Source organism: Sinohyriopsis cumingii, chromosome 15 (genome assembly GCF_028554795.1).
Source record: "Sinohyriopsis cumingii isolate HCF-2022 chromosome 15, ASM2855479v2, whole genome shotgun sequence".
Lineage (NCBI taxonomy): Eukaryota > Metazoa > Mollusca > Bivalvia > Unionida > Unionidae > Sinohyriopsis > Sinohyriopsis cumingii.
This window is the reverse complement of record NC_142975.1, coordinates 41316011-41329341: the sequence shown is the minus strand read 5'-3', so window position 1 is coordinate 41329341 and position 13331 is coordinate 41316011. Positions and strand designations below refer to the sequence as shown.

General features: G+C 36.0%; 1 protein-coding gene across 5 annotated transcripts in view; it reads right to left on the bottom strand.

Moving 5' to 3' along the window:
- LOC149781676 (cytochrome P450 4F6-like) overlaps positions 1-13331 on the bottom strand; it is a 68652-nt gene that overhangs the window by 44532 nt on the left and 10789 nt on the right. The window contains exons 1-4 of one of the 5 annotated variants that reach the window (XM_089935763.1): positions 13109-13153; positions 8314-8449; positions 4092-4316; positions 5-152 (exon numbers count right to left, since the gene is read on the bottom strand). In XM_089935763.1, coding sequence (XP_089791889.1) covers positions 5-152; positions 4092-4283 — 340 coding nt within the window. In that variant the 5' untranslated portion in view covers positions 4284-4316; positions 8314-8449; positions 13109-13153. Of the gene's footprint in view, positions 1-4; positions 153-4091; positions 4317-8313; positions 8450-12824; positions 12845-13108; positions 13183-13331 lie in introns of those variants that run through there. The other 4 variants (XM_089935762.1, XM_089935764.1, XM_089935765.1 and 1 more) reach the window with 4 other exon arrangements.

The following is a 13331-nucleotide window of genomic DNA, read 5'->3' as shown; positions in this document are numbered from 1 at the left end:
ATACCTGAAGCTTTCAGAAGTATCTTGAGAGACTTGTAGTGATGAAATACAAAAACGGTGCGAAACAGACCAACCCAAAATATGTGGAACAATGGGTAGCGATTGGTTTTTTCAAGTTGAAATTTCAATCCCTCTTCATTTGGTCCTGGAAACTGAAACAAACAAAAACAAAATGTCTGAACAGTTCACAGATGGTTCATATATTAGTATCAGATTGAAGATAGACTTAATTTTAGAAACACAAAGCAGACATTTTGGAGAATAGAAGAAAATCAATCTTCAGTCATCCAAAAATTGGCCTACTCAGCAGAATCAAGCAAAATTTACCTACCGTATATACTCGCGTATAAGCCTGTTCACGTATAAGCCGACCCCCTCCAAACTGAATTGGTAAAACTGTTATAAAGTGCATGACCCGTGTATAAACTGAGCCATAATTTCGAGACTACTGGTACATCACAAGATGCACAAAGTGAGTTCTGAATACATTTATTTAGGCAAATCACATTATTAAATAAAATGAAAGTAAGAAAGCTAATTTATATGTTGAAATAAAAACAATTCTAAAGTGTTAAGTCTTAATTGAAATTTAATTAATCCTCATTCTAAAATCATGAATTATAAAAGTTCTATCACTTTTAGAATCATTCAAAATCTGGCTCTGTATCAGACTTGCCAAACAGTTCACGAAACTCGGCTTCTGTTACAGGCGTGCTTTTATCATATACGTCGTCCTTGTCATCATGGTCATCCGAGTGTGTCGTTCTCCTTCTCGCTCTCCTCGTCACTGTCGGATTGAAATATAGCATCATCCTCTGTTCCATCCATGGCATTGCTAATACATCACTTCCTGAATGATTTTGCTTTTCCGCCATTCCCGTACTTGCTTCTCATTCACAAAAAATTTGCGTGCTGCAGCACAGTTGTTATTTGCTTCTGCATATTAAATAACTTTAAGTTTGAATGCTGCATCATAAGCAGAATGCTTTCTTTTACTTCCAACACTATTCATTTTATCTGATTGAATTGAATATAAACGTCTAGAGAGATTAAACTGAAATAATTTCTTACAGTGGTAGTATACTATTGATATACCTTATCCTGTAATTATTTCCATGTGTGGTTGGTTATCAATTTGTATTTGATAATTATTTATCATTGTTGTTTATTTGTGTGGTTTTTTTTAACCACCGGTAGTGTGATTCAGTTGATCAAAATATGATTGGTTTCAGTGTGGACATTATTCAAGTATTGTGACAGTTTATAACTTTGAGCAGAAACCATGTCCACTACCATATCTCATTAAACAATACATCTGAGAGTCGGCATGTATTAGTAAAGTCACTGGCATTGTGCAACAAAACAAACCTATTATCCCCAAGGCATTTACCATAGATTAAGCATGTGGTAGCTATTGTACAACACTCTACCACTAACAAAACACTCTGCTTTACAAACAACTAAACAACAGTAGTATATAAACTGTGGCTGCCGATTACTTCTAAAACACCTGTCAAAGAAATCCCACAAATTATATTGTTTTACAATTATTCACGCTGACTCGTATATTGCCCTGTTATTTACCCTTCCTAAGTGTGCACGTAACAAACCCCTATGGAGCCTCTCGCTATTGTTCCTTTAAGACTATCGTACATGTATTTCTAATCTCGATCAAAATGTTTGTCGTATATACCTTCAGTATCGTAATTCTTTTATTTTTTTACGTAGATTCTTTTCATATTTACACTGAAATAAGCTAGCGTGCATTTGTACGATACCGAAGAGTTTAATGATTACTGATTAGCTGAGGGTTAAATTATTAAATACTTGACTGGAGATTACTAATATGACGGTTCTTTTGGAAAATACACGTACCACCATGGCTCAAATAACACGTATGGCTGCATTTTCTGGTGGATAGACATCAGTCAAATAGATGTCAAGTACGTTAAAACATGTTTTTCATTCATTATCCTACCACTTAAGTTAGACAAAAAATATTTGTTTCACTTCACGACAGCACAAATCTTATGAGCCATGTGGCATCATTAGGCATGTGATCTCATCTTCGGCGATCGACAGAAACAATAAATACTGGAAATCGAGGAAAAAAAGCCTTAAAAATTTCAGACTTGGACCTTGGCCTGCAGATAAGCTGACCCCCCTTCTTCCAGGCCTTATTTTTTTCCTAAATTTTTCGGCTTATACGCAAGTATATACGGTATGTAAACTCGCAATCTATACTATAAGTCATATATTCTTCCAACAATGGATTAATGTTCAAATGTATGGGGAAACTGTGCTAAATCTCAGCCTAAACTTGACAGGATTTATAAACGTCAGAAATGAGCAGCATGCATAATTTTAAATCTACTACTGATCATCCCTTACAGAACTCAAATGGTTCATAATATATGACAAAATAGATTTTCACAAGGCAGTACTTGTATATAAATGTCTACATGGAACTGCTCCAGAGTATCTTCAGGACTTATTCAGGCTTTTTTCAACACTGTGCCAGTTGAGAGCAATATCACATGGAAACCTTCTAGCACCAAAACCAAGAACAGAGCAATTTAAAAAGAGCTTCCAATACTCTGATACAGTTCTGTGGAATAAGCTTCCACTATATGTAAAATCTGCTGAAAATATCAGAGTATTTAATAGGGATATCATGAGCATGTATGTACTTCTAATAGACAATGGAATTTAGTATTTTAATACTAAACATGTTAAAATAAACAGTAATTATTGCTCTGTCATATAATGCGCATTGTTACACTCTCCTTATGAGGGCCTCAAGGGAGAATAGTCCTTGACTAATGAGTCACCCTCTATAAATAATGTATTAGTATTATTAGTTACTTCCACATAATCATTATTATAGTATCAAGCAAAATCCAAATTGTTGTGTAACTGTATTAAATTCTTGATTACAAGCAAGCAAAATAGTCGGGGAAGTTTTTCAGTTCTGATTGGTGTGGATAAGGAATGTTAAATCCTTTCAGTGCTAAGCCATATCAATTAGAAGCTTGAAAAATAATGACCTAACACAATAAGATACCGCAAAAAATACCAAGTTCTGGCCCTCTTTTTAAGTGATCTAAAACAAAAAAGACTGATCTACTTTTTGTGCAGATATCTGAATCCTCAAGTTGTTTACTGATTATCAAATTTTGAGGTATTATGATGAATGCATCTGTCATATACTCCTCCTAAAAAGGGGAAGTTGTATTGGACCTTCTGTTACATACAGTGAACCTTCTCTATAAAAGGAGTTGTACTGAACCTTTTGTTACTGTGACCCATCTCGATAAAAGGGAGTTGTGGTAGTCCATCTGTCACATACAATTACCCCTCCTATTAAAAGGGACTTTTAGTGGACAATGTCATATATAGTGACCCTTTATATAAAAGGGACTTGTACAGTAGTGGACCATATATAAAAAAATGTGATGCCTCTCTATAAAAGGTAGTTGTAGTTGACCATCTCTCATATACAGTGACCCCTCTCCTTCATATACCATTGGTCCCTCTTTACAAAGCACCTTGTTATAGTGCAGACCCTCATATAACATTGGTTCACACCATAAAGCACATTGTTATAGTACAGTCCCTCATATAACAATGGCCCCTCACTACCAATCACCTTGGCATAGTAGAGGGCCTCACAGAGCATACCACAAATCATTTCAGTATAGTGCAGTCCCTCATATAACATGCATATGGCCATGTATCCATTTCTAAATGAGTAATTTTTACCTCAGTAAAGCGTGACCTCACTTACAATTTGGAACACATTTTGAACACCCTGAAGAGTTTTTGTGAGACAGTAAACAGTGTTATAGTAAGGGCCAGTTAAAAGTGTTACAGTGATGTACATGTATTATGAAAAATGTTATACTAAGGGCCAGTGAACAGTGTTCTAGTGAAGGACTGAATGGTATTATAGTGAGGGACCTTGAGCTGTATTATAGTGAGGGCCATCATGTATTGTACATATATTGTATACTTACAAAATGAAAACCACACAGACAGAAAGAGCCAGATAAACACAGACAGTCAGATGAAAGGACAATGTCAGAAATTACCAGATGAAGCTGGCCCCAGAACCAATGTTTCTCACTGTCTTGGGGAAATGTCTCCATCACTTCTCTCCATGACCTGTAACTCCTATACCAGGTCATCAACTTAAACAGAAGCACTATAGCTATGGCAACCAATGTGATTTCTGTCACAATCAAGGTTAAAGATGGACTGCTGAGCAAGTCAAACTTAGTCATGATGATCTGTAACTTATGACTGTGCCATTAAATCTGAAAAATAACAATAAAAAGTGCTTTCAAAATTTTTTTTAAGACATTAGTGACTATATTTGGCTGTCAAATTTACATTTAATGTCTTGGTAGTAGTTTTCCAGTCATCAGGGGTCTGACCACTGTCCAGGGAGATTTGGAAGATATCTGTAAGGCCTGGCAAAAATTCTGTTGCAGCTTATTTCAGTAATACACCAGGAATTTGGTATAGATGAATTAAAGAAACATCGTTGGTGCTATTGCAAAAGATAAAACCATCATTTTCCAAGTGGGTAACACCTTTGTAGTTCTTCTCTATCTCCCTGATGAAACTCTTTCCAGAATCCAATTGGTCACTGCTTCAGCATATCACTGCATGGGTGTTATGGCCTGATGACACATTTCTGTGCTTGTCTATTTATTGCACAGGTGTCATGGCCTGATGACACATTTCTGTGCTTGTCTATTTATTGCACAGGTGTCATGGCCTGATGACACATTTCTGTGCTTGTCTATTTATTGCACAAGTGTCCTGGCCTAATGACACATTTCTGTGCTTGTCTATTTATTGCCATAAATTGCACAGATGTCAAGGCCTGATGACACATTTCTGTGCTTGTCTATTTATCGCACAAGTGAGCTTGTCTATTTATTGCCTTAAACTGCACAGATGTCATGGCCTGATGACACGTTTCTGTGCTTGTCTATTTATTGCACAAGTGTCATGTCTTTATGACACGTTTATAGCTTGTCTATTTATTGCCTTAAACTGCACAGACGTCATGGCCTGATGACACATTTCTGTGTTCGTCTATTTATTGCCTTAAACTTGATTTGTCTGTTCATTACCTTAAACCTGAAGTACATATAATGAAGTTACATCTATAATGATTTCCTGGTAAGCAATGTAGTTTTCATGTTTCTTCTATGAATCTTAATGTGTTTAATTGATTTAACTGAAGGAATCTAATGGCACAATTATACCCAAATGAATTTAGCTTTCTATTTCAAAAGAAAATATATGCATGACAAAGGATCAAAATGACAATTTTAGTTTGTTACACATGCAAGTATTTCTAATGCATCTTGACCAAAAGCTTCCATTAGAGAATCAGATGACATCAAAACATGAAAACCAACTATCAACATAATATATATTTTTACAGTATATGTTGTTGTTGATGTTGTGTTGAACAACATTTTTCAGCACAAGACAGGCTATATATGGCAACCAGTATAACTGATGAAGAAAGAACCCTGGAATACCCTGGGAAAAAACCAATGACCCATGAGAAGCTACATGGCAGGCTTTCTCACACACCCACGTCATCCGAGCCTGAGACTTGAACCATCACAGACAGAGGTGAGATGGCAGTGATCTGGAACAGTGATCACTTTAGACCACTCAGCCAATCAGGGCCCCATTTATAGCAAACTTTTAAGGTACTACTATTACTATTATACTTTTACAAGGATTTGAGTGAGTGACTGTACATGTGACAGTCAACTGTTTGAAAAAACATTTTTTAATAAAAATTTAAGTACTTTTAGAACCTGTTTAGATTCTGTGCTTCTTAATTTTTACAGTAATTTTTTAAAAATTTTGCATGACATGAATTTATTAAATTCTGTAGTAAGTACTAAAATTAATGGCAGCCACTGAGCACTCAAACTGGTTATCAAACTGAATTTCTCACACATCCTGGAGTTTAAGAAATGAATACAAAAGATTATATTCAAGGCTGTTTAAATACAGCCTAACAGACCCATTAAAGATTTTACCAAAAATGTGTCTTCCATCTTTCTATACTGCAGGTTTTCACTGAATATTTTCAACTAACTTTCTGCATGGAACTTGATCAGGAATTCTCTTTTAAACTTGACAACTTCGCAACATCAGAAATGTTTCACAGTATTATATTATGCCACAATAATCATATCCAATACAAAAGAAAATTATCTTCATGTAATCTACAAGATAAAAAGTATGGAGAGCTCACTGGATACTATGAAAGATTTTGTATTGTGGTATTTTTCAAAACTATTTCTAAAAACAACAGTTCATACCAATGTAAACTGCAATTAAATTTAGGACCAACACTTTAATCTTCTGTGCCATGGGCCAGACACTTTTTAAAAAATCTCCTTTGGTCAATAGATGGAAAAAATATCTTGCTCTGATTTATAGCAAACTAGCACCATATTATATCCATTATATTACTTGAAATTAAATTAATTATTTTGGGATAAATGAAAATAAAATAGCTCAAAGGAAAATCACATGCTCCCCCACCCCCAATGAAAATTAAATGGTCTGTAACATATAGTCCATGTGGCTGTGCCTGTATCAATTGTTGTACAAGTTTCTGTCAAAAAACTAAAATGAGATGATTAAGCCTACACTACAGCTGACACATGTAAAAGTCACTGTGCTGATGTTAGCAAGTTTGTTGATCAAAAAAGGGAGTGTTGCCACTGGAGCCTACAATTTACTAACTACGATATTGATATACACCGCTCCCTCGATAACCCGCGCCTGGATAACTCGCGATCCCGCTTATAATGCGGTGTCCGTCTTGGCTCCCGATTTTTTTTCCAGAGAAAATGTATTTAAAATATCTTTAAAATATGCTGAACATGAAAAAATTACGATAAGAATTGATAAATTAAACCTTGAAACATTGCTCGTTTTATCATCGAAAATGGTGATTAATGCCCGTAAAAATATAATCCATATTTTGAAATTTTCAAGTTCTAGAGAAGAATTAATTTCAGAGATCTCGAAAACACTTAATTACGCGTATTTGGATGCCAATTTTTGATCTGGGACGCAGAAAATCACTGAGGTGGGAGTCCTCCATACAGATGTAATAGGTGCGCAGGAAAATTCAAAGATTAGCCTGTCCTGTTTCAGCCACCTGCTTTGTGGGAAAATGTGTTGATCAGTTTACTGTGCTGATATTTACAATGACAGAATTCAGTGACTGAAAGACTCTTTGATGTACTGTTGCTATTTTATAAGAGTACATTAAAAAAAAAAAAGAACATGATGCAACAGCTAGGAGGCTAGTTCAAAGGCTTTGACTTGGCGGCCGAGTGAGAAAATGTACTGTTATTTAGTGATTGAATTAAGAGGCAAAAAGACCCAGTTTTAAAATCCTAGCGAGACCTCTGTTTAAAGATATCATATATTATGTAAGTTTTTATGATAAATAGTTATCATTATACTGCAAATAAACAGTCTGGTGAAATAGTGATCAATGAAAACTTCTGGTAAATGTTAACAGGTGGCAACAGAGAATGAAATAAACACCAATTAAACGTCTTCTTGTGTGAAAGTCACGTTCTAATCCTTTAATTCCATTTCAGTGTAAACATTATAATGACAACATATTCTGTTCATTGAAAACATGAAAAGAGTCAATCGACCGTCACATCGAAACCCGTGAGAACTTCTGTGAGAACCTAATTACATGTACATGCCGGCTTTGTTTTGATCAACAACTTGGGGAAGTGTTTGTTGCATTAAAAAAAAAAAATCGATTACAAGAGATCTCGGGTGCTGGATTAAGGGTCTTGGAGCTGCCTTTGACGTAAAGAAAAACAGCAACAGAGACAACGACGATGATAGTGACTTCAAATGTTTCAGTGAAACTGATGTCATTAATGCCGAGGCTGTTCGGGAGAAATTCGTACAGACTCATGGTCCTGAGATGGGCGTTTCTCTTGATGATATGGAGGAGTGGATTTGTGCTGACAATGATTGCCCTACAGCCGAATACATGTCAGATGAAACTATAATTACTTCTATAGCGAACAAATTTGCAGCAGAAGACGATCAGCATATAAAAATATAAATCAATTCATAGACTCAGCAGGACTTAGGAACAAAATATAATTACTATCCCCACAAAACCAAAAGACCCAGTAACTAGCTAAATAAATTTAGAAGCCACCACATAAAAAACCATAACATATCATTCAATTTTATAAAAGTATTAATAAATAATTCACTTACGAAGCACCTATAAAAAACTAAGGAAACCGCAAAATCGGATGTCCTAGATGTCCTTAACGAACCGAGTAATCAGCTAGGATTCCTGTCCTAGATGTCCTTAATGAACCGTGTAATCAGCTAGGACTCCGGTCTCTTGCTAAATAAAGTATAAATAGCATTCAGTCTCTAAAAACATCAATTAATAAATAACTTAAAGAGGTAATATCTAAAAACTTATAAATAACATAACGTAGGAAACACACCCTAAACACCTCAACTAGTAATCCCATAATAACCTTGAAAATCTCTCTTCATACATGATATCTACTAAGGACCTCTATAAACAGCATAGAACATCCCCCCTCCTTTTTAGAACATTTTGAAGAAGAAAAAAAAAAAAATCTCAAAAAAAAAAAAAAAAAAACACCAGGCAAATGCAACAAGAAACCAGCGATGTAAAGCAAGCAGGACTGTTCCCGAGCTCTCCTTCCCACTAATGACAGCCAACCATTCAACTGTAGGGACCTTTATGGACCCACAGATTGAGGCCAAACTATCAGGGTTCCTTGAATCCATAAAAGCCTGGGGGAGGTGGCACCATCCCCTTCCCCAGGAACAACTAGCAGGCTGCGGTGCAGTCAGAAAAAAGTGACACATGCACAATTGTGCGAACACTACTATAATTAAACTCAACAACAACAAAAGCAGAAGACGATCCTAACTGGAGTAACACAAGTGTTGAAAGTGATGCAGACACAGATGTTGCACCCCCACCCCTCTGCACAGGAAGCAATCAAATATTTTGATATTGCCATAAGGTGGCTGGAGACCCAAAATGTTGACTACATAAATCTCATGCAGTTGAGAAATCTGAGGGATTTTGCTCGGCGGCAGAGAAACCAAGGAGTAACACACACACACAAAAATTTACTGATTTTTTCAAAAAGTGAATTGATATTTGTCAAGCGTGGCACAAACGGCAAGTACTATCTTGTTCTAATTTACGTTGTTTTAAATTTGTAGGCCAATTAAATGTGTTAGTACTGATTAACTCTTGTTTTTTTTTCGTTTTCCATTTTACTTCTATCGCATTCAAATCTATCTATCTATCTATCTATCGTTCGATCGACACTGTTTCTCGAAAAGAGTCGATCTTTTGTATATAAAAAAAATGTCTAATTTGGATCAAACAATAAAACTAGAATCTATCCAATTCAACATAAAAATTAGTGACGTAGTACACAATGTGTGAAGTGGTACACATGTTCAGCAAACGGAAACCATGTGGAATAATGTTTTCGATGATATACTGTAATTTATTATGAAATTTTTAATGTTGTCCTATGAGAAAATAATAAAGTACACCGTTATGAAGAGATATTTGTTAACAGTTAATCTCAGAACGATTATAAAGTGAGTATTTAACAGTATAATCTGCCTACCCCACCCCCATTATTTTTCCGTTATGTCGTCAATCACTTTATTGGTTTTGAGCTTATTTTATAGGTCCCTCGATAACTCGTGCCTCACTTATAGTGCGGTCGATGTTTCTGGACCCCGATGTGCGCGAGTTATCGAGGGAGTGGTGTAATAGGCAGGGAAACTTTGAGTGGGATGCTAATGTCCAGACAAGACATTTATCAAAGAAGGTCAGTAAACATAAAACACACTTACTTAACAAACTAAAAACTATTTAATGGATGGACTTGAGAAATTACAAAACTCAAACAGAAAAAAAAATGATATCTGTAAAATCTTAGGCTGATTTGCAGTCTTACAAACGGGGTATATGTTCTTAACACATCAACATGGCAGAACAATGACATTTTTCCAAAAAAGTTTCCAAAACGTGGATTTGGCTCGAATAAATTTCACAACATCCCACTTAGACACCACACTGGCATATGGCACATGTCAAACACAGTTTTAATTTAACACCCATGTGCCAGTACAGTAAAAAAGTACCATGGTAATTACAATGGAAACAAATACCGATGTGACAGTAAACCAGTATAGTGGTAATACAGAACACATTACAATGTGTACACACACACACACACACACACACACACACTGTATGAATGTGTGTAGGTATATTCTTATGTGTGTGAAATAGTGGCAATTGAATTTGGAGAAATGTGAAGTGTGGATGAGTTTATCTATCTAGATGTTTCATTCAATATGTTGCCAATACTTTACTGCATCATCACTAAAAGAAGTTATATCCACCTTACACTGATTAGAAAGATTTGTTTTTTATTTCCAAAGTTTAGCCTCACTCAAACATTTATATATTCTGTAGAAATAAGTTTATAATCACAAATGTGATTATATATGCTTTCATGCTTTGTCCTGAAATCACAGATAACTGTTACCTACCTTAGCATACAGCCTATTTATGACCATCAACCAAAGAAAAACACCACACTCTTCAACTGAAACCAGTACTGTCTGAACATTGTTGTTGTTGTTATTGTTGTAGGGTTTAACGCCATTTTTCAGCACACGATAGGCTATACATGGCGGCCAGTATAATTGGTGGAGGAAGACCCCTGGAAAACCCCGGGAAGAACCACCAACCCATGAGAAGCTACTGGCAGGCTTTCTCACGTACCAACGTTACCGAACCTGAGACTCAAGCTCACGCAGAAAGAGGTGAGATGGCAGTGATCTGTAACGGTGAGCTCTTTAGACCACTCTGCCACTCGGGCCCCCCCCCCCCGTCTGAACAAGTTCTACATGTGAAGACAACATAGCTCCTAAAATTATCAAATTATGCACAGAAATTAGCATAATCTTTAACACTTTTATTGACCAAAGGAAATTTCCAATACATCTTAAGAGGCACAATCTATAAAAAAAAAAAAAAAATTAAAAAGAAAAAAATCATCCTATGAATACAGCCATCTATGGATCAGTCATTATTTTACTTTGCAATTCCATCATTCTTAAAAGGCTTTTATGTCATCACCTCTAATTGTATTTTAATATTTTTCAAAACTTTCTATCTGCTTTTTGAAACTGGAAGAGGGTCAAAGGCTCCTATATGTGTGCAATATTAATGGACCTGTCAAAGGCCTATGACAGTGCTTGTTTGACATAGCCTTATCAATGAAAGCCTTTGACACTGATCAAAACTGAAACTAACAAAAAACTACTTGCATAACCAAAACCAAGGTATTATACAGGGATCCTCATATAGTAAATGTGTGCGTGTATGTGTGTGTGTTTGTGTGTGTGTGATTTGGATTTTTAACGTAGCTTTAAAAGAAAATCAGTTATATTGCTACACTCTCTGCATTGTGACAGTTTATAGTGATGTCTAGCACTTGGGCATCCCGCCACAGACATGTACCATTATGTCCCACCCAGTCACATTATCCTGACACCAGGCCAGCCAGTCCTAACACTAATTTCTTGATGCTGAGTGCTAAGCGAGGCAGCTATTAGTACCATTTTTGTAAGTCTTTGGTATGATTCGACTGGGAATCAAACTCATGACCTTCCACATCCGAGGTGGATGCTCTAACCACTAGGCCACCGGAGAGGTTATAGTAAACTGAGATAAAGCCTCCCAATGGAGTACCACAAGGCTCAATACTGGAACCTCTCATATTTAATATCCCTGTAAATGGCATTTTCTACTTCATGACTATGCTTATGACAACACAAAATAATTGTTGATACAAGTTCTGCACAATGATAGCAAAACAATGGCTGACTAATTTTCAGCCAATGGTGTGCAAGCAAACCTTCATAAATTTTAAGCCATTGTTCCCAGCAAAAATTCACAAAATGTATCCAATTTTACAATAGAAAACTATAAAATACCCTTGAAGGACTGTGTGAAACTCCTTGATGTAGATATTGACTTTCAACTAAATTAAACCCATTACTGAAATAATTGGTGCTGAATGCATACATGACCTGTATGACTCTAATTATACAATATTGTGTAGAGTTATGCCAAATTAAATAATACCCCACCACCTTCAACCCTTAGACCAACAAGTAGGTCTCCACTTCTTTCTTTTTTTACAGTGTTATGTTTTGCTAAATAACACAAAACATGGTTTGGTCTAACTACTTTAATGGCTAAATTACAACTGAACACAACAGTGAAAACACGCACACTATAATAGTTTCTCATGCTACTGTTATCATAAGGCATAGAGGGTTACAACTGAGTGAGAGACTGCAGTTGACCTGTAACTGTCGGACTATTTGTAGTAACAGAACGTTAATACCGTATATTACCACACAAACTGAGAAAAAAGCGGAGACCTACTTGTTGGTCTACCCCCAACGCTCTTTCCACTGAAAGAATACTCTTATTTTGCCTAAATCTAAATTTGCTTTGTAACAATCTTTCGTGGACCGCAGCTGCGTTTGAGCCAAATCGACTAGTAATAGACAGAGTATTGGGGGTAATCTGGGGTAATTTTATCACTCAGTATGATTTTGTTGTTGTTTAAAATTTCCTTGCGGTTATTGCTTTTGTTCTAAATTTAGATTAATGTCGCATCCAGCACCTGCGACATGACCCTGGGCTGCCAGTGTCTACATATATCAACTCAGTATATTATAGACCAGGGGTGCACAACCGCCCGGATCCGGCCCGCAAATGTGTTCTGTCCCGTGTCCAGCCCTCAGGGCAAATTAAAACACAGAAATCTGGCCCGTGAACAGTAATTTACAACCCCCCAAAAAATAGTGTTTGCGGCCCTGAAGTGGTCTTAGGGCAGTTCATGTAAAAATTAAAATAAAATATATAAAATATATAAGTTACTGCCACCGCTAATAACTTAATACTCACGACGACTTTACCTCTGGACTTTGTACCGTAGTACAAGTGAACATACAAACGTAATCTTATATAGTCGGTGCGTGTGCTAAAAGTTATAACACCAAATTAAGTCTGAGCAAATAGTACTTAAGTCGTATACAGGCTCCGTGCTACTGAATTCATTACATGTAAGAAAAAATTAATCTTTAATGTAACATAAATAAAAATCTCTGTAAATAAAGAAGAGTGAGGC